Source organism: Theropithecus gelada, chromosome 7a, assembly GCF_003255815.1.
Source record: "Theropithecus gelada isolate Dixy chromosome 7a, Tgel_1.0, whole genome shotgun sequence".
Classification (NCBI taxonomy): Eukaryota; Metazoa; Chordata; class Mammalia; order Primates; family Cercopithecidae; genus Theropithecus; species Theropithecus gelada.
The window spans coordinates 18,936,188-18,959,077 of record NC_037674.1 but is presented as its reverse complement, the minus strand read 5'-3'; the positions used below and the strand labels follow the sequence as shown (position 1 = coordinate 18,959,077).

The window sequence follows — 22,890 nt, the reverse complement described above, 5'->3', positions numbered from 1 at the left end:
TGACATCCCGTCTCTATTAAAAAAAAAAAAGAAGAAGAAAATTAGTAAGGAACTAGAACACTACAAAACAACTAGACCTAACAGACATATATAGACCATTCCATCCAACAACTGCAGAATGCAGATGCTTCTCACAGGTACATGAAATATCCTCCAGGATAGACCATATGTTAGGCCACAAAACAAGTCTCCATAAATTTTAAAACGTTGAAATCATACAAAAGATCTTCTCCAACCACCATGGAGTGATGCTAGAATTAATAACAGAAAACTGGAAAATTCACAAATATAGAAATTAAACAACATATTCTTTTTCCTTTTTATTTTTTTGAGACAGATTCTCACTCTGTCGTCCAGGCTGGAGTGCAATGGCAAGATCTCGGCTCACTGCAACCTCCTGCATTTAAGTGATTCTCCCACCTCAACCTCCCGAGTAGCTGGGACTACAGGTGCGTGCCACCATGCCCAAGTAATTTTTGTATTTTTAATAGCGACGAGGTTTCACCATGTTGGCCAGGCTGGTCTCAAACTCCTGACCTCAGGTGATCCACCTGCCTCGGCCTTCCAAAGTTCTGGGATTACAGGTGTGAGCTACCACGCCTGGCCTCCATTTTTATTTTTAATTTTTGTGGGTGAAACAACATAGTTTTTTTGTTGTTGTTCTTTTTTTTGAGACAGCGTCTCACTCTGTCACCCAGGCTGGAGTGCAGTGGTATGGTCATGGCTCACTGCAACCTCAACCTCCAGCTACTCACCCCCTGAGTAGCTGGACTACAGGCATACACCACCACAACCAGCTAATTTTTGCTTTTTTTTTGCTTTTTTTTTTTTTTTTTTTGTAGAGACAGAGTTTCACCATGTTGCCCAGGCTGAGCTCAAGAGATCTGCTGGCCTCGGTCTCCCAAAGTGCTAGGATTACAGGCATGAGCCACTGTGCCCAGCCAACAACATACTCTTAAATGACGAATGAGTCAAAGAAGAAATCACAAGGGAAATTAGATTATACTTTGAGATGAATGAAAATGAAAACATACCAGATGGTATGGGATGCAGCAAAATTAGTGCTCAGAGAGAACTTTATAGCTATAAATATTTAAATTTTTAAAAAAGGCCAGGTGTAGTGGCTCACATTTGTAATCCCAACACTTTGGGAGGCCAAAGTGGGAGGATCGCTTGAGCCCAATAGTTCAAGACCAGTCTGGGCAATATAGTGAGACTTCATCTCTACAGAAAAACGTTAGAATTAGGCAAGTGTGGTGGTGCATACCCGTAATCCCGGGTGCTTGGGAGGCTGAGGTGGGAGGAGAGCTTATGCCTGGAAGGGAGAGGTTGCATTGAGCTGAGATTGTACCATTGCACTCTAGCCTGGGTGGTAGAGAGAGACCCCTGTCTCAAAAAAAAAGAAAAAGAAAAAAAAAGAAAGAAAAAATAATCTGAAATCAATAATCTAATTTATACCTTATGGAACTAGAAAAAGAAGAGTAAACTAAACTCAAAAAGCAAAAGGAGCCAGGCGTGGTGGCTCATGCCTGTAATCCCAGCACTTTGGGAGGTCGAGATGGGTGGATCATGAGGTCAGGAGTTCGAGACCAGCCTGGCCAACATGGTGAAACTCCATGTCTACTAAAGATACAAAAAAAAAAAAATTAGCCTGGCGTGGTGGCATGCGCCTATAGTCCCAGCTACTCAGGAGGCTGAGGCAGGAGAATCACTTGAACCTGGGAGGCGGAGGTTGCAGTGAGCCGATGTCAACCCATTGCACTGCAGCCTGGGTGACAGAGAGAGACCATCTCAAAAAAAAAAAAAAAAAAAAAAAGAAGGAAATAAAAATTAGAGTGGAGATAAAGAAAAAAGAAAAACAATAGAAGAATCAATGAAACTAAAAGTTGGTTCTTTGAAAAGATTAACAAAATTGGCAAACCTTTAGCTAGACTGAGAAGAAGAGAGAGAAAATGCAAATAACTCAGATCAGGAATAAAAGCAGGGACGTTGCTATTGATTTTGAAGACATAAAAAGGATTATAAGAGAGTACTATGAACAATTGTATGCCAACAAATTAGATAAGCTAGTTGAAATGGATGAATTCCTAGAAACACACAAATCTACAAAAACTGAATCAAAAGTAGAAAGTCTGAACATACCTTTAACAAGGAAAAAATTAAATTATTATTATTAGTGTTATTAGTGTGGGTTTTTTTTTTTTTTTTTGAGACAGTCTTGCTCTGTTGCCTAGGCTGGAGTGGAGTGCAGTGGCATCATCTCAGCTCACTGCAACCTCTGCCTCCCACATTCAAACGATTCTCCTGTCTCAGCCTTCCAAGTAGCTGGGATTACAGGCGCCCGCCACCACACCCAGCTAATTTTTGTATTTTTGGTAGAGACAGGGTTTCACCATGTTGGCCAGGCTAGTCTTGAACTTCTGGCCTCAAGTGATTCACCTGCCTTGGCCTCCCAAAGTGCTGGGGTTATAGGTGTGAGCCAGTGCGCCCAGCCAAAAAAGATTAGTAACAAAAACCTTCAAACAACAAAAAGTCTAAAACCAGATGACTTCACTGGTGAATTCTACCACATATTTAAAGAAGTAACCCAGTCTACTCACGCTCTTCCAAAAAAACTGAAGAGAAGGAAACATTTTCTTGAGGCCAGATACCACATTTCAGACAATGACACTGTAGGAGAAGAAACCAATATCCCTTAATTATAGAGGCAAAAGTATTGAACAAAATGCTAGCAAACCAAATCCGACAGCACAATAAAAGAATTATACACCAAGGCTAGTGAGATTTATCTCAGGAATGCGAGAGTGATTCAATACAAGAAAACTGGTCATTGTAATACGCTACATTATTAGAAAGAGAAAAAAAAAACACGATCATCTAAGTTGACACAGAAAAACATTTGACAAAATCCAACACCCTTTCATGATAAAAACACTCAGCAAACTAGGAATGGAAGGGAACTTCATGAACATGATAAAGGGCATTTATGAAAGCCAAAGCACACATCATACTCAGTAGTGAAACACTAAAGGCTTTCCCTCCAAGATTTGGAACAAGACAAAGATGCCAGCTTCAACCACTGCTATTCAATATCGTACCAGGAGTTTTAGGCAAGAAAAAAAAAAAAATATCGAAAAGGAAGAATTAAAAGTATCTCTGTTCACAGAGGACATGGTCCCATATATAAAATCACAAAGAAGTCTCAAAAAAAATAAATAAAAATAAAAAAGAAACGGCTATTAAAACTAATGAACAAATTTAGCAGAGTTGCAGGGTACAAGATGAACTCAGACTGGGCGCAGTGGCTCATGCCTGTAATCTCAGCATTTTGGGAAGCTGAGATGGCAGGATCACTTGAGCCCTGGAGTTTGAGACAAGCCTGGACAACATAGGGAGATACTGTCTCTACAAAAAAAAAATTTAAAAAGTAGCCAGGCATGTTGGCACGCACCTGTAGTCCCAGCTAATTGGGAGGCTGAGGGAGGATGATAGCTTGAGTATAGGAGGTCAAGATTGCAGTGACTGGTGATCACATCACTGTACTTTAGCCTGGGTTACAGAGCAAGACCCTGTCTCAAAAAAAAAGAAAAAAGAAAAAAAAGAAAAAAGAAAGATCAACTCACAAAAACCTTGTGGGCCAGGCTCAGTGGCTTGTACCTATAATCCTGGCACTTTGAGAGGCTGAGGCGGGAGATGACTTGAGGCCAGGAGTTCAAGACCAGTGTGGTCAACATAGCAAGACCTCATTTCTATAAAATAATTTTTTGCTGAGATAGGGTCTTATTCTGTCACCCAGGCTTGAGTGCAGTTGTGCCATCATGGCTCACTGCAGCCTTGACCTCCTGTGCTGCAACAATCCTTCCACCTTATCCTCCCAAGTAGCTGGGACTATAGGCATATACCACCACATCCAGCTAATTTTTGTACTTTTTGTAGAGATGGGGTTTTGCCATGTTGCCCAGGCTGGTCTTGAATTCCTGGGCTCAGGTGATCCTCCTACCTCAGCCTCCCAAAGTTCTGGGGTTATAGGCATAAGCCACTGCCCAGGCTTTTAAAATTAATTTTTAAAAAATTTGTGTAAAGATTTTTTTAAGACAGGGTCTTGCTGTGTTGCCCAGGCTGGAGTGCACTGGCATGATCTCAGCTCACTGAAACTTCTGCCTCCCAGGCTCAAGTGATCCTCCCACCTGAGCCTCCGAAGTAGGTAGGACCACAGGCATGTGCCACCACAACTGACTAATTTTTTGTAGAGACAGGGTATTGCCATATTGACTAGGCTGTTCTCGAACTCCTGGCTTCAAGTGATCCTGTCACCTCGGCCTCCCAAAGTGCTGGGATTATAGGCATGAGCCACGGTGTCTGGCCTGATTGTGTTTATATACACCAGCAATGAACAACTGAAAAAGGAAATCATAAAAACAGTTCTATTTTCCGTAGCATTCAGAAGAATAAAATGCTTGGGAACAAATTTAACCAAGAAGTTAAAAGATTTGTACACCAAAAACTACAAAACATTGCTGAAAGAAATTAAGGAAGGCCAGGTGCGGTGGTTCATGCCTGTAATTCCAGCACTTTGGGAGGCTGAGGGCCGGGCGCGGTGGCTCAAGCCTGTAATCCCAGCACTTTGGGAGGCCGAGACGGGAGGATCACGAGGTCAGGAGATCGAGACCATCCTGGCTAACACGATGAAACCCCGTCTCTACTAAAAAATACAAAAAAATAGCCGGGCGAGGTGGCAGGCGCCTATAGTCCCAGCTACTCGGGAGGCTGAGGCAGGAGAATGGCTTAAACCCGGGAGGTGGAGCTTGCAGTGAGCTGAGATTCGGCCACTGCACTCCAGCCTGGGCGACAGAGCGAGACTCCGTCTCAAAAAAAAAATAAAATAAAATAAAAATAAAAATAAAACAATGCCGGCGCCGGATGCAGTGGCTCACACCTGTCATCCCAACACTTTGGGAGGCTGACTGCTTAAGCTGCTTAAGCTCACGAGTTCAAGACCAGCCTGATCAGCATGGAGAAACCCTGTCTCTACAAAAAATTTAAAAAAAAGAACAACAACAAAAAAACGCTGGGCCGGCGTGGTGGCTCACGCCTGTAATCCCAACACTTTGGGAAGCTGAGGCAGGCAGCTCACAAGGTCAGGAGTTCGAGACCAGCCTGGCCAACATGGTAAAACCCTGTCTCTACTAAATAATAATAATAATAATAATAATAATAATAATAATAATAATAAAATAGCCAGGCACAGTGGCAGGTGCCTGTAATCCCAGCTACTCAGGAGGCTGAGGCAAGAGAATTGCTTGAACTCGGGAGGCGGAGGTTGCAATGAGCCGAGATCACACCACTACACTCCAGCCCGGGTGACAGAGCAAGACTCTGTCTTGAAAAAAACAAATTAGCTGGATGTGGTGATGCGTGCTTGTAGCCTAGCTACCAGCACTCTAGCCTGGGTGACAAGGTGAGACCCTGTCTCAAAAAAGAAGAAAAAAATTAAAGAGGACCTATATAAATAGAAAGGCATTTCATGTTCATGTTGAAGACATGATATTGTTAAGACGGCAATATTCCCCAAAGTGATCTATGGATTTAATGCAATCCCTATCAGAATTTTAATGGCCTTTCTTCAGAAATGGAAAAGCTGACCCCTCTAATTCATAGGGAACTGTAAGAGGGCCTGAATAGCCAAAAGAATCTTGAAAAAGCAAAACAAAACTGGGGGACTCAAACTTCCTAATTTCCAAATGTATTGCAAAGTTAGAGTAATCAAAACTGTGGTATTGCCATAAGTATAAACATATAGACCAGTAGAACAGAATCAAGAATCCAGAATTAAACATCTATGGCCAGTTGATTTTCAACAAGGATGTCAAAACTATTCAATGGAGAAAGAATAGTCTCTTCAATAAGTGGTACTGAAACCACTGGCTATTCACATTGCAAAAGAACTCATTCACCCCTACCTCATACCATATGAAAATATTAACTCAAAATGGATCAATGACCTAAATATAAGAGTTAAAACTATCAATCTCTTAGAAGAAATCATAGAGTAAATCTTAATGACCTTAAATTTGGAAATGGATTTGTAGAACAAAAGCATACACAACAAAAGAAAAAATAATTAGACTTCGCCAAAACTAAAAATATTTGTGCATCAAAGGATATTATCAAAAAGTGAAATAACAACTACAGAAAGAGGGAAAGTATTTACAAATGATATATCTGATGAGTACAGAAGATAACAGCAAAAAGACAACACAGTTTAAAAAGGAGCAAAGGACTTGAATTGACATTCTCCAAAGAAGACATGTAAGTAGCTGAGAAGCACATGAAAAGATGCTAACTCTCATTAGTTTAGGGATATACAAATCTAAACCATAGTGAGATACCACTTCACACCCACCATGATAGCCATTAAAAAAAAAAGAGAGAGAAAGTGTTAGAATGTGGACAAACTGGAACTCTCATACAGTACTAATGGAAGTATAAAATAGTACAGCTACTGTGGAAACAGTTTGTTCCTCAAAAAATTAAACATAGGCCAGGCACAGTGGCTGGCTCACGCCTGTAATCCCAGCACTTTGGGAAACCAAGGTGGTTGGATCACTTGAGGTCAGGAGTTCGAGACCAGCCTGGCCAACATGGTGAAACCCTGTGTCTACTAAAAATACAAAAATTAGCCGGCCGTGGTGGCAGGCACATGTAATCTCAGCTACTCGGGAGGCTGAGGCAAGAGAATTGCTGGAACCCGGGAAACGGAAGTTGCAGTGAGCTGAGATTGTGCCATTGCACTCCAGCCTGGGTGACAACAGCTAGAGTCTGTCTCAAAAAAAATAAAAATAAAAAAAATTAAATATAGAATTACCACATGACGCAGCACTTCTACTTCTAGATATATACCCAAAAGAATAAAAAACAGAGCTGGGCATGGTGGCTCACACCTGCAATCCCAGCTCTTTGGGAGGCCAAGGTGGGCAGATCACTTGAACCCAGGAGTTCAAGAACAGCTTGGGCAACATGGTAAAACCTTGTCTCCACAAAAAAATACAGAAAATTACCCGGGCATAGTGGTGCACACCTGTAGTCCCAGCTACTCAGGAGACTGAGGTGGGAGAATCACCTGAGCCCCAGAGGTTGAGACTGTAATGAGCCAAGTTCATGCCACTGCACTCCAGCCTGGGTGTCGGAATGAGATCCTATCTCAAAAACAAAACAAAACAAAACAAAACAAAACAAAACTGAAAACAGGTACGCAAACAAATACACACAGATGTTCATGGCAACACTATTTACAATAATCAAGGCTGAGGGTGATGGCTCACACCTGTAATCCCAGCTCTTTGTTAGGCCAAGGAAGGAGGATTGCTTGAGACCAACCTGGACAACATATCTCTACAAAATAGGAAATAAAAAAATTAGCCAGGCACGGTGGTGTGCACCTGTAGTCTTAGCTACTCTGGAGGCTGAGGCAGGAGGATCACCTGAACCCAGGAATTCAAGGTTACAGTGAGCTATGATCACACCACTGCACTTCAGCCTTGATGACAGAGCAAGACCCTTTCTCAAAAAGTCAAAAGGCAGAAACAACTGAAATGAAACAACTGAAATGTCAATGAATAGATAAAATATAATATGTACACACAATGGAATATTACTGAGCTATAAAAGGGAATAAAGTACTGATATGTATTAAAATGTGGATGAACCTTAAAAATATTATGCCAAATGAAGGAAACCAAACACAAAAAGTCACATATTGTATGATTTCATTTATATGAAATATCCAGAATAAGTAAATCCATAGAGACGGAAAGCAGATTGGTGGTTTCCAGGGTTTGGGAGTAGGATGGAATGGGGATTGACTTTTTTTTTTTTCCCCCATAAAGTGAAAGCAAGTTTATTAAGAAAGTAAAGGAATAAAAGAATGGCTACTCCATAGGCAGAGCAGCCGGGATTGACTTCTTAATGGATATGGGGTTTCTTTTGGGGTGACGAAAATGTTTTGGAACTAGATAGAGGTGGTGGTTGCACAACACTGTGGATGTACTAAATGCCACAGAATTATACACTTTAAGATGGTTAACTTTGGGCCGGGCGCGGTGGCTCAAGCCTGTAATCCCAGCACTTTGGGAGGCCGAGGCGGGTGGATCACGAGGTCAGGAGATCGAGACCATCCTGGCTAACAAGGTGAAACCCCGTCTCTACTAAAAATACAAAAAACTAGCCAGGCGTGGTGGCGGGCGCCTGTAGTCTCAGCTACTTGGGAGGCTGAGGCGGGAGAATGGCGTGAACCCGGGAGGCGGAGCTTGCAGTGAGCCGAGATCCGGCCACTGTACTCCAGCCTGGGAGACACAGCAAGACTCCGTCTCAAAAAAAAAAAAAAAGATGGTTAACTTTTATGTTATGTGGATTTCACCTCAATAAAAAAAAATTAAACCATGCAAGTGCTAAAAGTAAGCAGGGTGTTAGTGGTAAATTCCTTTATCATCTGAAAGTAAGGAAAGCCTAACTCTGACTCAAAGTCAAATTTGTGAATCAATAAAAAAGATTGATAAATTAGGCCAAATGTGGTGACTCATGCCTATAACAGCAGCACTTTGGAAGGCCGAGGCAGAAGGATCACTGGAGCCCAGGAGTTCGAGGATGGAGTGAGCTATAATTGTGCTACTACATTCCAGCCTGAACAACCCCATCACTCAATTAAAAAAAAAAAAAAAGTGTACAGAGAAAGAAATGCAGATAGCCATTGTACATACGAAATTATGCTTAACCTTCTATAAGAGGTATGCAAATTAAAACTACACTGAGATATTATTTCTCACCTGTTAGATTGGAAAAAATCCAAAAGTTTGATAATACACTCTCTTGGCAAGTCTGGTGAAACTAGAAATCCTGTACATTGTTTTTTTTTTTTTTTGAGACAGAGCCTCGCTCTGTCGCCCAGGCTGGAGTGCAGTGGCCGGATCTCAGCTCACTGCAAGCTCCGCCTCCCGGGTTTACGCCATTCTCCTGCCTCAGCCTCCCGAGTAGCTGGGACTACAGGCGCCCGCCACCTCGCCTGGCTAGTTTTTTGTATTTTTTAGTAGAGACGGGGTTTCACGGGGTTAGCCAGGATGGTCTCGATCTCCTGACCTCGTGATCCGCCCATCTCGGCCTCCCAAAGTGCTGGGATTACAGGCTGGAGCCACCGCGCCCGGCCTCATTGTTGATGGGTGTGCAACAAGGGTACAGTCTCTATGGAGGTAAATTTTGTAGTATCTCACAGAATTATAGTTAACCTCTGATCCAATAATCCACTTTTTCTTTTTCGAGACAGAGTCTTGCTCTGTCACCCAGGCTGGAGTGCAGTGGCACCATCTTGGCTCACTGCAAGCTCCACCTCCTGGGTTCATGCCATTCTCCTGCCTCAGCCTCATGAGTAGCTGGGACTACAGGTGCCCGCCACCACACTAGGCTAATTTTTTGTATTTTTAGTACAGACAGGGTTTCACCGTGTTAACCAGGATGGTCTTGATCTCCTGACCTCGTGATCTGCCTGCCTCGGCCTCCCAAAATGCTGGGATTACAGGCGTGAGCCACCGTGCCTGGCCCCAATAATCCACTTTTAAGAATCTATTCTGAAGCCATTTCTATGCAACGTTGAAATAACATTTATTTATTTATGTATTTTTTTAGAGACAGGGTCTTGCTCTGTCACCTAGGCTGGATTACAGTGGTATGATCATGCCTGGAGAACAGTGGCATGATCACTGAAGCCTGGAAATCCTGTGTTCAAGCAATCCTCCTGCCTCAGCCTCCCAAATAGCTGGAACTACAGACATGTGCCACCACACCCAGCTAATTTTTTTTTTTTTTTTCGCTCTGTCACCCAGGCTGGAACACAGTGGCCGGATCTCAGCTCACTGCAAGCTCCGCCTCCCGGGTTTACGCCATTCTCCTGCCTCAGCCTCCCGAGTAGCTGGGACTACAGGCGCCTGCCACCTCGCCCAGCTAGTTTTTTGTATTTTTTTTAGTAGAGACGGGGTTTCACCGTGTTAGCCAGGATGGTCTCGATCTCCTGACCTCGTGATCCACCCAGCTAATTTTTAAAAATTTTTGTAGAGACAGAGTCTCACTTTATTGCCCAGGCTGGTCTTGAACTCCTGGCCTCAATGACTCTCCCACCTAAGCCTCCCAGAGTGCTGGGATTATAGATGTAGGCCACTGCTCCCAGCCTGAAATAACATTTATATACAGTTATTCATTGTGACATTATTTAAAGTGGCAAAATATTGGAAATGACTCAGAAATTCTTTAGTGCAAGAGTGGTTGAAAAACTGTGGTATGTCCACTCAATTGAATACTATGCATCTGTTAAAACTAATGAGGAAGCTCTATATGATTTGATATGAAGTAATCACCAGGATATATTATTAAGTGAAAAAAACAAGATGTAGAAGACTGTTAATAGTATGTTACCTATATTGTAAGTAGAGAGGGGAAATAAAGAAAAAATACATATGTATTTACAAAAAAATACTTGCTAGAGGCCAGGCATGGTAGCTCATACCTGTAATCCCAGCACTGTGGGAGGCCGAGGCAGGCAGATCACAAGGTCAGGAGATCGAGACCATCCTGGCTAACACAGTGAAACACCGTCTCTACTAAAAATACAAAAAATTAGCCTAGCGTGGTGGCGGGCACCTGTAGTCCCAGCTACTCAGGAAGCTGAGGCAGTGAGCCAAGATGGCGCCACTGCACTCCAGCCTGGGTGACAGAGCAAGACTCTGTCTCAAAAACAAAAAAATGAAAATAAAGATAAAAATAAATTTTAAAAACTTGCTAAAAGTATAAACCAGAAACAAAATTTATTACCTCTAGAGTTAACAACAGGGAATGGGGCTAAAGGGCATGAAGGAAACAGTTTCTCTGAATATGCCTTTTTATATAGCTTTGACTTGTGAGCCTGTAAATGTTTTTTGAAATACAAAGTTAAATCAAAAAAGAAAAGAAGCAAAACCTAAAATTGCAAAAAAAAAGAGAAAGAAATGACCCTAACTGTATATCAAAATAGTAACATAACCACACAGGTAAAATAATTTTTCAGATAACTTTAGAATATTTTATCAGTTCTTTGGTGGGACAAAAAGAACTATAATTGTAATCCTTATTCAGTAGTTTAATTGTTAATAGTGACATTGATACTACAGTGATATTGATACTATGTATATAGTGTATGAATACGTATATTATATATATATACATTATAGAGTAATGCAAATAAGGAATTATGTTCCTGTTGTTAGGAACCAGGATTTTCAAAGTAAGATAAATTAGACAGAAGTATAAATTCAAAAGATTTAAAAATACTGTAATGATAAATATGAATTGGAAATATCAATATGATTTCTGGTTTTTAAGTGCTTTTTCTAGTACTATGCATTGGCAAATGTAACATGAGCTCCTTTAGCAACTAGATTTTGGTCTCTATGTACCATTCTCCACTAAAAGTAACCAGGATTCCATGGGGAAATAACTTGATTTTTGGTCTAGAGCAGGGTTTTTTAAAACTTTTTAAAAATTACTCTCCATCCCAGGAGTTTTTTTTAGAATTTTTTTCCCTGGTTACCTCCTACCACATGAAAATTTAACACCACAGATATATCATATATCTGTTTATGTATTGTGACCATTTGGTGGACCATAAACCATTGGAATAGCTAAGATTTTTTTACCCCCACCAAAAACCAGTTTTGTTTAGAATGCATGGTTGAGGGCAAAGAAAGCCCAGGATGATCTTGCAGCATGTTGTAAAGGAAAGTAAGGAAGCAGTCAACCCCAAAGAGGCTCCCAGTGACCAAAATTGGGACAATTTGAGCATTTGAGAGAATAATTACTATAGTTGATTAAAGTATGCTGAATGTAGCTACTCAGGAGGCTGAAGTGGGAGTATCGCTTGAGCCTAGGAGTTTGAGACCAGCCTGGGCAACATAGCTAGATCTTATCTCCAAGAAAATTAAGAAAAGTAGCCAGGCATGGTGGCACACACCTATAGTCCTAGCTACTCAGTAGACTGATGTTGGAGGATTGCTTGAGCCCAGGAGTTTGAGGCTGCAGTGAACTATGCTTGCATCACTGCATTCTAGCCTGAGTGATAGAGTAAGACCCTGTCTCTAAGAAAAAAGAAACACACACACACACACTGAATATATATAATAAAAATCCACAAGCTCATAATGAATGAAAACAAGAGCTGGGTGCTGGGTGAGGTGGCACACGCACCTGTAATCCTAGCACTTTGGGAGGCCGAGGCAGGGGAATCACTTAAGTGAGTTCAGGAGTTCAAGACCAGCCTGGGCAACATGGTGAAACCCCATCTCTACAAAAATACAAAGATGAGCTAGGCATTGTGCTATGCACCTGTAGTCCCAGCTACAGGAAGCTGAGGTTGGAGGATCACTTGAACCTGGGAGTTTGAGGCTGCAGTGAGCTGTGATTGTACCACTGCACTCTAGCATGGGTGACAGAGGAAGACTCTGTCTCCCCAAAAAAAATTAAATAAATAAAACAAATTAATACTCATCCGTCACTATTGGAGAATATTTTTCACACTCTCTACTCTGAAAACCAATTAAAGGGAAATAAATATTCTGCCTTTTCAGTGAGAACTGTAGTTCAGTATAATCAAATAGTCCCATTTGCAGAAGGAAAGTTCTTTACGGAAAATATGCCAGTTGATGGTGGAGAACTAGACATTCCTCAAAGGATCACTCCTGATCAGAAGGGGAAAACTTCACAGTGAGATCTTGTTGGTGCCACCTTAACCTAGTTAGTAAACTTAGCCTTACTTATAATGGAACAATGAGACAATATGCCTCCACTGTGATGCAATATACAGTACATGGGATCACCTCTTAAAGTATTCTTAACAAAATTATTTAAAATAAATCAGCTAAGTTAGATCTAATTTCCAGTTAATAGGAAATACAAGGGATAGTGAAATAAGTTAAATGATTTTATGTGGAAACAATCAGACAAGTCCAGAATGTGGGACATGACCTTCTGCAAAGACAACTGGCCTGTTCTTTCTTCTTTTCTCTTTTCTCTCTCTTTTTTTTTTGAGATGGAGTCTTGCTTTGTTGCCCAGGCTGGAGTGCAGTGGCATGATCTTGGCTCACTGCAACCTCCACCTCCTAGGTTCAACGTTCAAGTGATTCTCCTGCGTCAGCCTCCCGAGTAGCTGGGATTACAGGTGCCCACCACCACGCCCAGCTAATTTTTGTATTTTTAATATAAATGGGGTTTCTCCATATTGGCCAGGCTGGTCTCAAATTCCTGACCTCAAGCAATCTACCCACCTCGGCCTCCCAAAGTGCTGGGATTATAGGCATGAGCCACCATGCCTGGCCTTCTTTTCAAAAAGTTACTATGGGCTGGGGATGGTGGCTCACACCTGTAATCCTAACACTTTGGAAGGCTGAGGCGGGCAGATTGCTTGAGCCCAGGAGTTCAAGATAAGCCTAGGCAACATGGTAAAACCCATCTCATCTCTACTAAAATACAAAAAATTAGCCAGGAGTGGTGGTATGTGCCTGAGTCCCAGCTACTCAAGGGGCTGCGGTGTGATGATCGCTTGAGCCAAGAGGTAAAGACTGCAGTGAGCTGGCCAGGCGCAGTGCAGATCACAAGGTCAGGAGATCGAGACCATCCTGGCTAACACGGTGAAACCCTGTCTCTACTAAAAATACAAAAAAAATAACCAGGCGTGGTGGCGGGCGCCTGTAGTCTGAGCTACTCAGGAGGCTGAGACAGGAGAATGGCATGAACCCGGGATGCGGAGCTTGCAGTGAGCCGAGATCACGCCACTGCACTCCAGCCTGGGTGACAGTGAGACCCTGTCTCAAAAAAGTTACTATGAAAAAAAGGAGGCCGGGCGCGGTGGCTCAAGCCTGTAATCCCAGCACTTTGGGAGGCCGAGACGGGCAGATCACGAGGTCAGGAGATTGAGACCATCCTGGCTAACAGGGTGAAACCCCGTCTCTACTAAAAAATACAAAAAGCTAGCCGGGCGAGGTGGCGGGCGCCTGTAGTCTCAGCTACTTGGGAGGCTGAGGCAGGAGAATGGCGTGAACCCGGGAGGCGGAGCTTGCAGTGAGCTGAGATCCGGCCACTGCACTCCAGCCTGGGCGACAGAGCGAGACTCCGTCTCAAAAAATAATAATAATAATAAAAAAAAGAAAAAAAAAAAGAAAAAAAGGAGAGGCTGCACTATTCTAGATTAAAAGAGGCTTCAAAGACATAAGATGCAGTGCATGGTTCATGTTTGGATGCTTTTATAAATGACATTTGGGGGAATAATTGGGAAATTTTGAATATGGACTGGATATTGAATAATACTAGGGAATAATTTTTAATTTTGTTTAGCTTGTTAATGGTGTTTGGCTATGTTGGAAAAAATTCTTTATGTATATCTTTCCTTGTTTTTTTTTGTTTTTTTTTTTTTGAGATAGAGTCTCTCTGTGTTGCCCTTGGTGGAGTGCAGTGGCACAATCTCTGCTCACTGTACAACTTCTGCCTCCTGGGTTCAAGTGATCCTCATGCCTCAGCCTCCCAAGTAGCTGGGGTTACAGTCATGTACCACCACACCCAGCTAATTTTTTTTCTTTTTCTTTTTTTTTTTTTTGAGACAGAGTCTTGCTCTATCGCCTAGGCTGGAGTGCAATGATGTGATCTTGGCTCACTGCAATCTCTGCTTCCCGGGTTCAAGCGATTCTCCTGCCTCAGCCTCCTAAATAGCTGGGATTACAGGCATGCACCACTACACCCAGCTAATTTTTTATTTTTAGTAGAGACAGGGTTTCACCATGTTGGTCAGGCTGGTCTTTGAACTCCTGACCTCGTGATCTGCCTGCCTCGGCTGCCTAAAGTGCTGGGATTACAGGTGTGAGCCACTGCGCCTGGCCTTAATTTTTATATTTTTAGTAGAGACCTAAACATGGTTTCTCCATGTTGACCAGACTGGTCTTGAACTCCTGGCTTCAAGTGATCCATCCACCTTGGCCTCCCAAAGTGCTGGTTTACAGGCATGAGCCACCACACCCAGCTGGAAAAAATTCTTATATTTTATTATTATTATTATTCTTGAGACAGAGTTTCATTCTGTGCCCCAGGCTGGAGTGCAGTGGTGAGATCTCAGCTCACTGCAACCTCTGCCTCCCAGGTTCAAGCCATTCTTAAGCCTCAGCCTCCCGAATAGCTGGGATTACAGGCATGTGCCACCATGCCGGCTCATTTTTGTATTTTTAGTAGAGATGGGGTTTTGCCATGTTGGCCAGGCTGGTCTCGAACTCCTGGCCTCAAGTGATCCACCTGCCTCAGCCTCCTAAAGTGCTGGGATTACAGGCATGAGCCACTGCATCCAGCCATTTCTTATATTTTAGAGATGCATTTTGAAGTATTTAGAGGTGACATGTTTCATAATGTCTATCATTTATTTTAAAACACTTTAGCATGCAGAAATAGATGAAACAAGTATGGCAAAAATGTCAATGTGTTAAATCTAGGAGACGGGTGTATGGGCATTGGCTGCACCAGTCTTTCAACTACTTTTTAAAAATATATGTTTGAAATGTTCATAATATAAAGTTTAAAAAATTGAAAATGGTTTGGTTGAAGGGTCCCCAGGAAATGCTATTTCTCAGCCAAGGAAGGGTAAGTTGGCTTTGACTTATGTTAAGAACCTATGGCTCCTGGATTCTTCCTCAAATGTCTTTTTTTCTTCCCTCTCCCTTCACCCTACCTCCTTTCCAGCCCTCTTTGATTCCATGCACAGCAGCCAGGCCTCAGATAACCCATTTTCTCCACCACGTACTCTTCATTCACCTCCCCTGCAACTCCAGCAGCGCTCTGAGAAGCCCCCTTGGTGTAAGTAATCCCTTTGGAACTGCCTAGACAAAAGTCAAGAAGAATGGAGTGATTGGTGAATGAGGGGCCTGTTGCATGAGGTAAAAGAAGGTGAGGGTTGAACGACCAGGAGTATCCATTCTGGGAAGCAGTCTCATCTGCCATTTCTAAGAAGAAAGGAGAATCTGTTTATTCTCTCTTTACCTCTGTTCTCCATGTTCCTTCTATTTCATTGGAGGGAAGCTTTTCTGCAGTATTAGGAATAATTTTTTTTTTTTTTTTTTGAGAGATGGAATTTCGCTCTTGTTGCCCAGGCACGATCTTGGCTCTCCGCAACCTCTGCTTCCCGGGTTCAAGTGAGTCTCCTGCCTCAGCCTCCTGAGTAGCTGGGATTACTCAAAGGGCCCTTTGGGGAAGAAAGAATGGAGACTTCATTCTCCTTTGATCCCTATTTGATCTCTACAGCTTTCTCTGGTAAAGATGACTAGCAGACAACTTAGATATTTAGAAAAGCTGGGAGCAGGAGGCCGGGCCCAGTGGCTCACGCCTGTAATCCCAGTACTTTGGGAGGCCAAGGCAGGTGGATCACGAGGTCAGGAGATCAAGACCATCCTGGCTAACACGGTGAAACCCCATCTCTACTAAAAATACAAAAAATTAGCCGGGCATGGTGGTGGGCACCTGTAGTCCCAGCTACTCAGGAGGCTGAGGCAGGAGAATGGCGTGAACCCGGGAGGCAGAGCTTGCAGTGAGCCGAGATGGTGCCACTGCACTCCAGCCTGGGGGACAGAATGAGACTCTGTTTCAAAAACAACAAACAAACAAACAAACAGAAAAAGCTGGGAGCAGGAGAGACTAGAATCTGCTACTTATTTTTACATGACCCTTCTCTCTGTTGTCTGTTTTCAGTTTTTAGTTTAAGTTGAGGTGCTGCTTTTTCCCATCTCTTGTTTATTATCTATAATCTATCACTAGTTGTTTTTGGTAACAATGTGAACAGTGGAGCCACACAGAATTGTTAGAGTGACCATAGAGAGGAGGCGCTACTGGTGGTAATTGGAGGTGGGGATGTGGGCCAGAGGCACTGGTGAAGTATCATCCTGCCTCTGGGGAATAACTGAAATCAAACATGCCTTTCATTATTTTACTTGGATAGGACCAAAGTAAAGATTCTTACTTCATTCAGCATTGGACCTAACAGTTGTAGAATTTTGCCCTTTTTCTGGCACCCTGTTTGAAGAAGAAACTTTCCTCTCTGACACCAAGAATTCCTCCCCTGAATTTCAGATTATCCTACACTCACCTTGCCATTGCTCTTTTTACCTGTTTCCTGGAGGGTTTATGAGTTCTGTGCCCCTGGAAATCTTACGCTTCTCCCTCTTCTGTTTCTGTTTGACCTTTTTGATTTGCCTGAATCAGACCACTAGCAGGATATTAAGGCTACTTCTTTACTTGGGTAAAGCTCAGCTTACATCTTTTCTTTTTCTTTTTTTCCATCTAGTATCAGATTTTTGACTCAGTATCAGGTGTGTAGCCTCACTGGTAAACATCTTCTTTCGGGTCTGTATATCTGCACCAGAAATAGGCTCCACATCTCTTAAAGGCTTGTTGGTTCAAAACCATCATCTTCTCTTTTTTTTTTTTTTTTTGAGACGGAGTCTTGGTCCAGGCTGGAGTACAGTGGCGTGATCTCGACTCACAGCAACCTCCACATCCCGGGCTCAAGTGATTCTCTTGCCTCAGCCTCCCGAGTAACTGGGATTATAGGCACATGACACCACACCTGGTTAATTTTTATATTTTTAGTAGTGACGGGGTTTCGCCATGTTGGTCAGGATGATCTCGAAGTCCTGATCTCAAGTGATCCACCGGCTCAAAGTGCTGGGATTACAGGCGTGAGCCACCGCACCTGGCCTCTTATTCTGCTTGAAGCATGCCTCCTTTGATTATTATTATTATTTTTTTTTGAGGTGGAGTCTTGCTCTGTCATCCAGGCTGGAATGCAATGGTGTGATCTCAGCTCACTACAACCTCTGCCTCCCGGGTTCAAGTGATCCTCCTGCCTCAGCCTCCTGAGTAGCTGGGATTACAGGCATGTGCCACCACGCCCAGCTAATTTTTTTTTTTTTTTTTTTTTGTAGTTTTAGTAGAGACAGAGTTTTACTATATTGGTCAGGCTGGTCTCGAACTCCTGACCTTGTGATCTGCCTGCCTCGGCCTCTCAAAGTGCTGGGATTACAGGCGTGAGCCACTGCCCCCGGCCCCTCCTTTGATTCTTTACAGAAGTGAGATAACTAGCATACCTTCAACTCAATGATGGATTGAGCCTTTGTAGGCTCAGGTTTACCAACTTTTCGAGGTTTCCTTCAATGGCAATATGTTCCGATGTCCCCTTTTCCCAGAATCTGTCATTATTGATACCATAGTGCTTTAATATATCGTTATAATATTATCAATAAAAATGATTTTTACCAAGGGAGAAGTAGGTTAGTCCCATACTAGAGGTCAATGAAGCAGTAGCGGATGGAGTAGGAATCATCCCACAGTGTAATTGAAGACTCTGAGGTCTTTATTACACTACTGTCAGGATCTAGGAAATCAGTTTTTTAATGTTTTCTGTGTATATAATTTGCACAAGCCTGTAACATTCATTGTATGTCCCAAGACTTACAAGAGTCTTAACCCTGGATCCATAGATGTGGTTTCAGGGTAGAGTCTATGAGCTTCAGGAATCACATGTAAAGATTAGTGTGAATATTCTTATATACATTTTTCCTGGACTTTCATTAGCACCTCAAAGGGGCCACTGACCCCTAGAAAGGTTAAGAACTGCCATGTAGAAATTCCATGGCCGTCTTCCATTTTTGGGTAAACCATTTTCTTTTTTTTTTTTTTTTTCCTGAGATGGAGTCTTGCTTTATCACTGAGGCTGGAGCACAGTGGCATGATTTCAGCTCACTGCAACCTCCACCTCTGGGGTTCAAGTGATTCACCTGCCTCAGCCTCCTGAGTAGTTGGGATTACAGGCAGCCGCCACTATGCTTGGCTAATTTTTGTATTTTTAGTAGAGACAAGGTTTCGTCATGTTGGCCAGGCTGGTTTTGAACTCCTGACCTCAAGTGATCTGCCTGCCTCGGCCTCCCAAAGTGCTGGGATTACAGGCGTGAGCCACCGCACCCAGCCAGGTAAACCATTTTCTTTCCTATTGTTCTGATTTACATGGTTTTTCTACATTCTCCTGCCAACTTATCATTTGGGCTATAAATAATGATTACCTCTGCCCCAGAAATACATTGATTGCTTTAAAGAATGATTCTTAACAGAAGGTATACATCAGAATCAACTGGGAGTGTTCCAACAAAATTATATTGCCTTCATCCTCCTCCCTCCTCCAAGCTACACCTTTACACTAAACCTATAGAATTAGAATCTCTGGGGTTGAAAACTGGAAATTAGCATTTAAAAAAAATTTTTCATGATTTTGATTATGAACCACTGGGCTAAAGTATTCATATTCTTCCAAAGTAGGAATGAGAGGCCTTGGGAACTTGGAATTCTGATGGGAGTGTATTTGTGAAAGAACCAGATGAAGTGGGTCTTAGCACTCTCTCCTGAAGTCTTATACGTACCTTATTGTTACTCTCAAAGTATACATTAGGCCAGGGTGACAGTTCTTGAGCTAAGCAAACTTAGGAGTCTCTGCTTAACTTAGGAAGAATTCAGACACTCTTCCCTCAAGACGTAAGTAGCATAGGCCAACCATTCTAGCATTTGAACTATCTGCACAGGGTACAGCCTACTCTTCCAGCTTCTCTGACTTGACCTCTTGACTTTGCTTTTCAGACAGCAGTGGCCCTTCTAGCACTGTGTCCAGTGCTGGTCCTTCTTCCCCTACTACAGTAGATGGTAACTCCCAATTTGGCTTCAGTGATCAACCCTCCCTAAATTCACACGTGACTGAAGAACATCAATGCCTTGGGCTGCTCCGGGAGACCCCTGGGAATGGAGCACAAGAGCTCTCCATAGAAGGGAAACAAGAGATTTTTGAACCAAATCAGTCCCCACAGGTGCCACCTGTGGAAACCAGCCAGCCATACGAGGAGGTGGCTAAGGAGGTCAGCCAGCCATGTCAGGAGGTCCCTGACATCAGCCAGTCATGCCAGGACATTTCTGAGGCGCTCAGCCAGCCATGTCAGGAGGTCCCTGACATCAGCCAGCAATGCCATGAGAACCATGACAATGGTAACCACACATGCCAGGAGGTCCCTCAGATCAGCCAGCCATGCCAGAAGGCCAGCCAACTGTGCCAGAAAGTCTCTGAGGAATTTTGCCAGCTATGTCTGGAGAACCCTGAGGAGGTCAGCCAGCCATGCCAGGGGGTCTCTGTGGAGGCTGGCAAGCTGGTCCATAGGTCCCACGTAGGGGTTGGTGGCTTGGTCCAGGAAACCCCTGTAGAAGTTGGCAGCCCAGCTGAAGAGATCCCTGAGGAGGTCAGCCAGCCATACCAGGACTTCTCTGTGGAGGTTGGCAGGCTGGCCCAGGAGCCTTCTGCGATCAGTCTGTTATCTCAGGGCATCCCTGAGATTGATAAACCATCCCAAGAGTTCCCTGAGGAGATTGATCTGCAGGCCCAGGAGGTCCCTGAGGAGATAAATTAGAAGTCCTGGGTGGTCCCTGAGGTGATCCATCAGCTGCCTGGAGAGGGTATTCCTCAAGCCCAGCATCTATCTAGTGATCCAAACCCTCAGAGCCAGTCTCTAGCCCATGACCAGCACTCACCCCTTCCACCAGCAACATGTGATTAATTTTCTCATTAGTGGTGTCACACTATACCAGCCATTTGAGCCAGCAACCTTTTCTGTTGGCTAACTCACTGGCCAGCTCTCACCAGCAGTGTCTGGGGAAGTAGTTCTCTTGGTATGAAGCATACCTGTGCCAGAGCTGTGCTTAAGGAGGAGCCAGTTTTAGGTTCAAAGAAGCCATTGGCTCTTCACCTAACCATTAGACTTGAATAGGATTTCCTTGGGGTGGGTTGGTCTCTCATTACCCAGCCTTCTCTGAGCATCCTAGGAAATCATAGATTGTTAAAGGAAATGCTGCTTCACTGCTGAAGACACCATCTGGGGACAGCAAATGCAAAAGAGGGGACTCTAGGGTCTTCACTTTTCTGGGGAAATAGTCACGACTTCTCAAGGTATGCTTGAGAAAGACTCTTGTCTTTGCCAGCACTCCTCAGGTGAGCCCGGGATGGCTATCTGAAATGTCTGGAAAATACAGTCCCCTCCCCAAACATCTGTCATGGCCACTAAATCTTTAGACTTGCCTTATAGATCTTTCCATATCATCCCCAAGTGCCCCTTCTGCCTCAGTCCTGTTCCTCTGGGCAATAGCTCTAGGGAAAAGTAGGTATTAAACTGCTGTACAAAATTCAAAGCAACTACTTAAAATGCTCTAGAGGATTCTTAGCCAGTCTGTGAAACTGGGCCTCCCTCTGTGGTGGGCTGTTTGGCTTAGGAGATGCTGTAGTAGTAGAGATAATCAGGTTCTATTTTAAACAATGAGCAGAGATCAGTATTGTACAGATACAAGCAAAGGTTTAATAAATAAATATAAATATATATATACACATATAGATGTGTGTGTGTGTGTATATATATATATATATTTCTGTAGTTGTGCCAGGGACAGACTGGCCAAAGACCAAACACTCCAGGGTCCCCAAGAATTTGTCCTTATATCATTGTATCTGAGGGCCAGATATGATTATGAAGCTTTTTCCAAAGATCCAGGGATGGGAATGGGAGTGGGTAGGAGGGGTAATACGGTCATTGGAGTCAGGGGCCGGAACATTATGAGTGCTCAATAAATATGAAATAATGAGAATGATGGTGATGGATGATGGTGATGTCCTTGTGAATTCAAGAATGAATATGGGCTGGGCACAGTGGCTTATATCTGTAATCCCAGCACTTTGGGAGACCAAGGCGGGCAGATCATGTGAGGTCAGGAGTTGGAGACCAACCTGGCCAACATGGTGAAACCTTGTCTCTACTAAAAACACAAAAATTAGCCAGGCATGGTGGTGGACACCTGTAATCCCAGCTATTCGGGAGGCTGAGGCAGGAGAATCACTTGAACCCTGGAGGCGGAGGTTGCAGTAAGCTGAAATCACACCAGTGCACTCCAACCTGGGCAACAAAGCAAGACTCTGTCTCAAAAAAAAAAAAAAAAAATATATATATATATATATGTGTGTGTGTGTGTATATATATATATATGTGACTGTGAGTCATGTGAGTCAATTGTGTCAATAACTGATCTGAATCAGTCAAAAGCCATTATAATTGAGCAGGAATGGGCTGTAAAAATACAGAGATCAGGCATCCAAAAATAGACTATAAAAATATAGAGGTCAGCTGGGCACGGTGGCTCACACCTGTAATTCCAGCACTTTGGGAGGCCAAGGTGGGTGCATCACGAGGTCAAGAGATTGAGACCTTCCTGGCCAACGTGGTGAAACTCCATCTCTACTAAACATATAAAAATTAGCCGGGCATGGTGGCACATGCCTGTAATCCCAGCTACTCAGGAGGCTGAGGCAGGGGAATTGCTTGAATCCAGGAGGTAGAGGTTGCAATGAGCTGAGATCGCACCACTGCACTCCAGCCTGGCGACAGAGTGAGACTCTGTCTCAAAAAAAAAAAACAAAAAAACAAAAAAACCCCCAAAAAACAAAAAAACAGAGATCAGGCATCCCAAGAGGTGCCTATAGCAGTTAACCCACTATCTCAAAAGGTTTGTTTGTTTTTTTTCTTTTTTGAGACAGAGTCTCGCTCTGTTGCCAGGCTGGAGTGCAATGGCGCGATCTCAGCTCACTGCAACTGCCGCCTTCTGGATTCAAGTGATTCTCCTGCCTTAGCCTCTTGAGTAGCTAGGATTACAGGTGCCCATCACCACACCCAGTTAATTTTTTTGTATTTTTAGTAGAGACAGGGTTTCGCCATGTTG

The 22,890-nt window shown here is 43.2% G+C and overlaps 1 protein-coding gene across 2 annotated transcripts in view; it reads left to right on the top strand.

The window, feature by feature from the left end:
• PPIP5K1 (diphosphoinositol pentakisphosphate kinase 1) overlaps window positions 1-21,759 on the top strand; it is a 53,820-nt gene extending 32,061 nt beyond the window's left edge. For both annotated transcript variants that reach the window (XM_025390657.1, XM_025390656.1), the window contains 2 exons: window positions 15,790-15,903; window positions 19,726-21,759. In XM_025390657.1, coding sequence (XP_025246442.1) covers window positions 15,790-15,903; window positions 19,726-20,540 — 929 coding nt within the window. In that variant the 3' untranslated portion in view covers window positions 20,541-21,759. The remainder of the gene's footprint in view (window positions 1-15,789; window positions 15,904-19,725) is intronic.
• The last annotated feature ends 1,131 nt before the right edge of the window (window positions 21,760-22,890 follow it).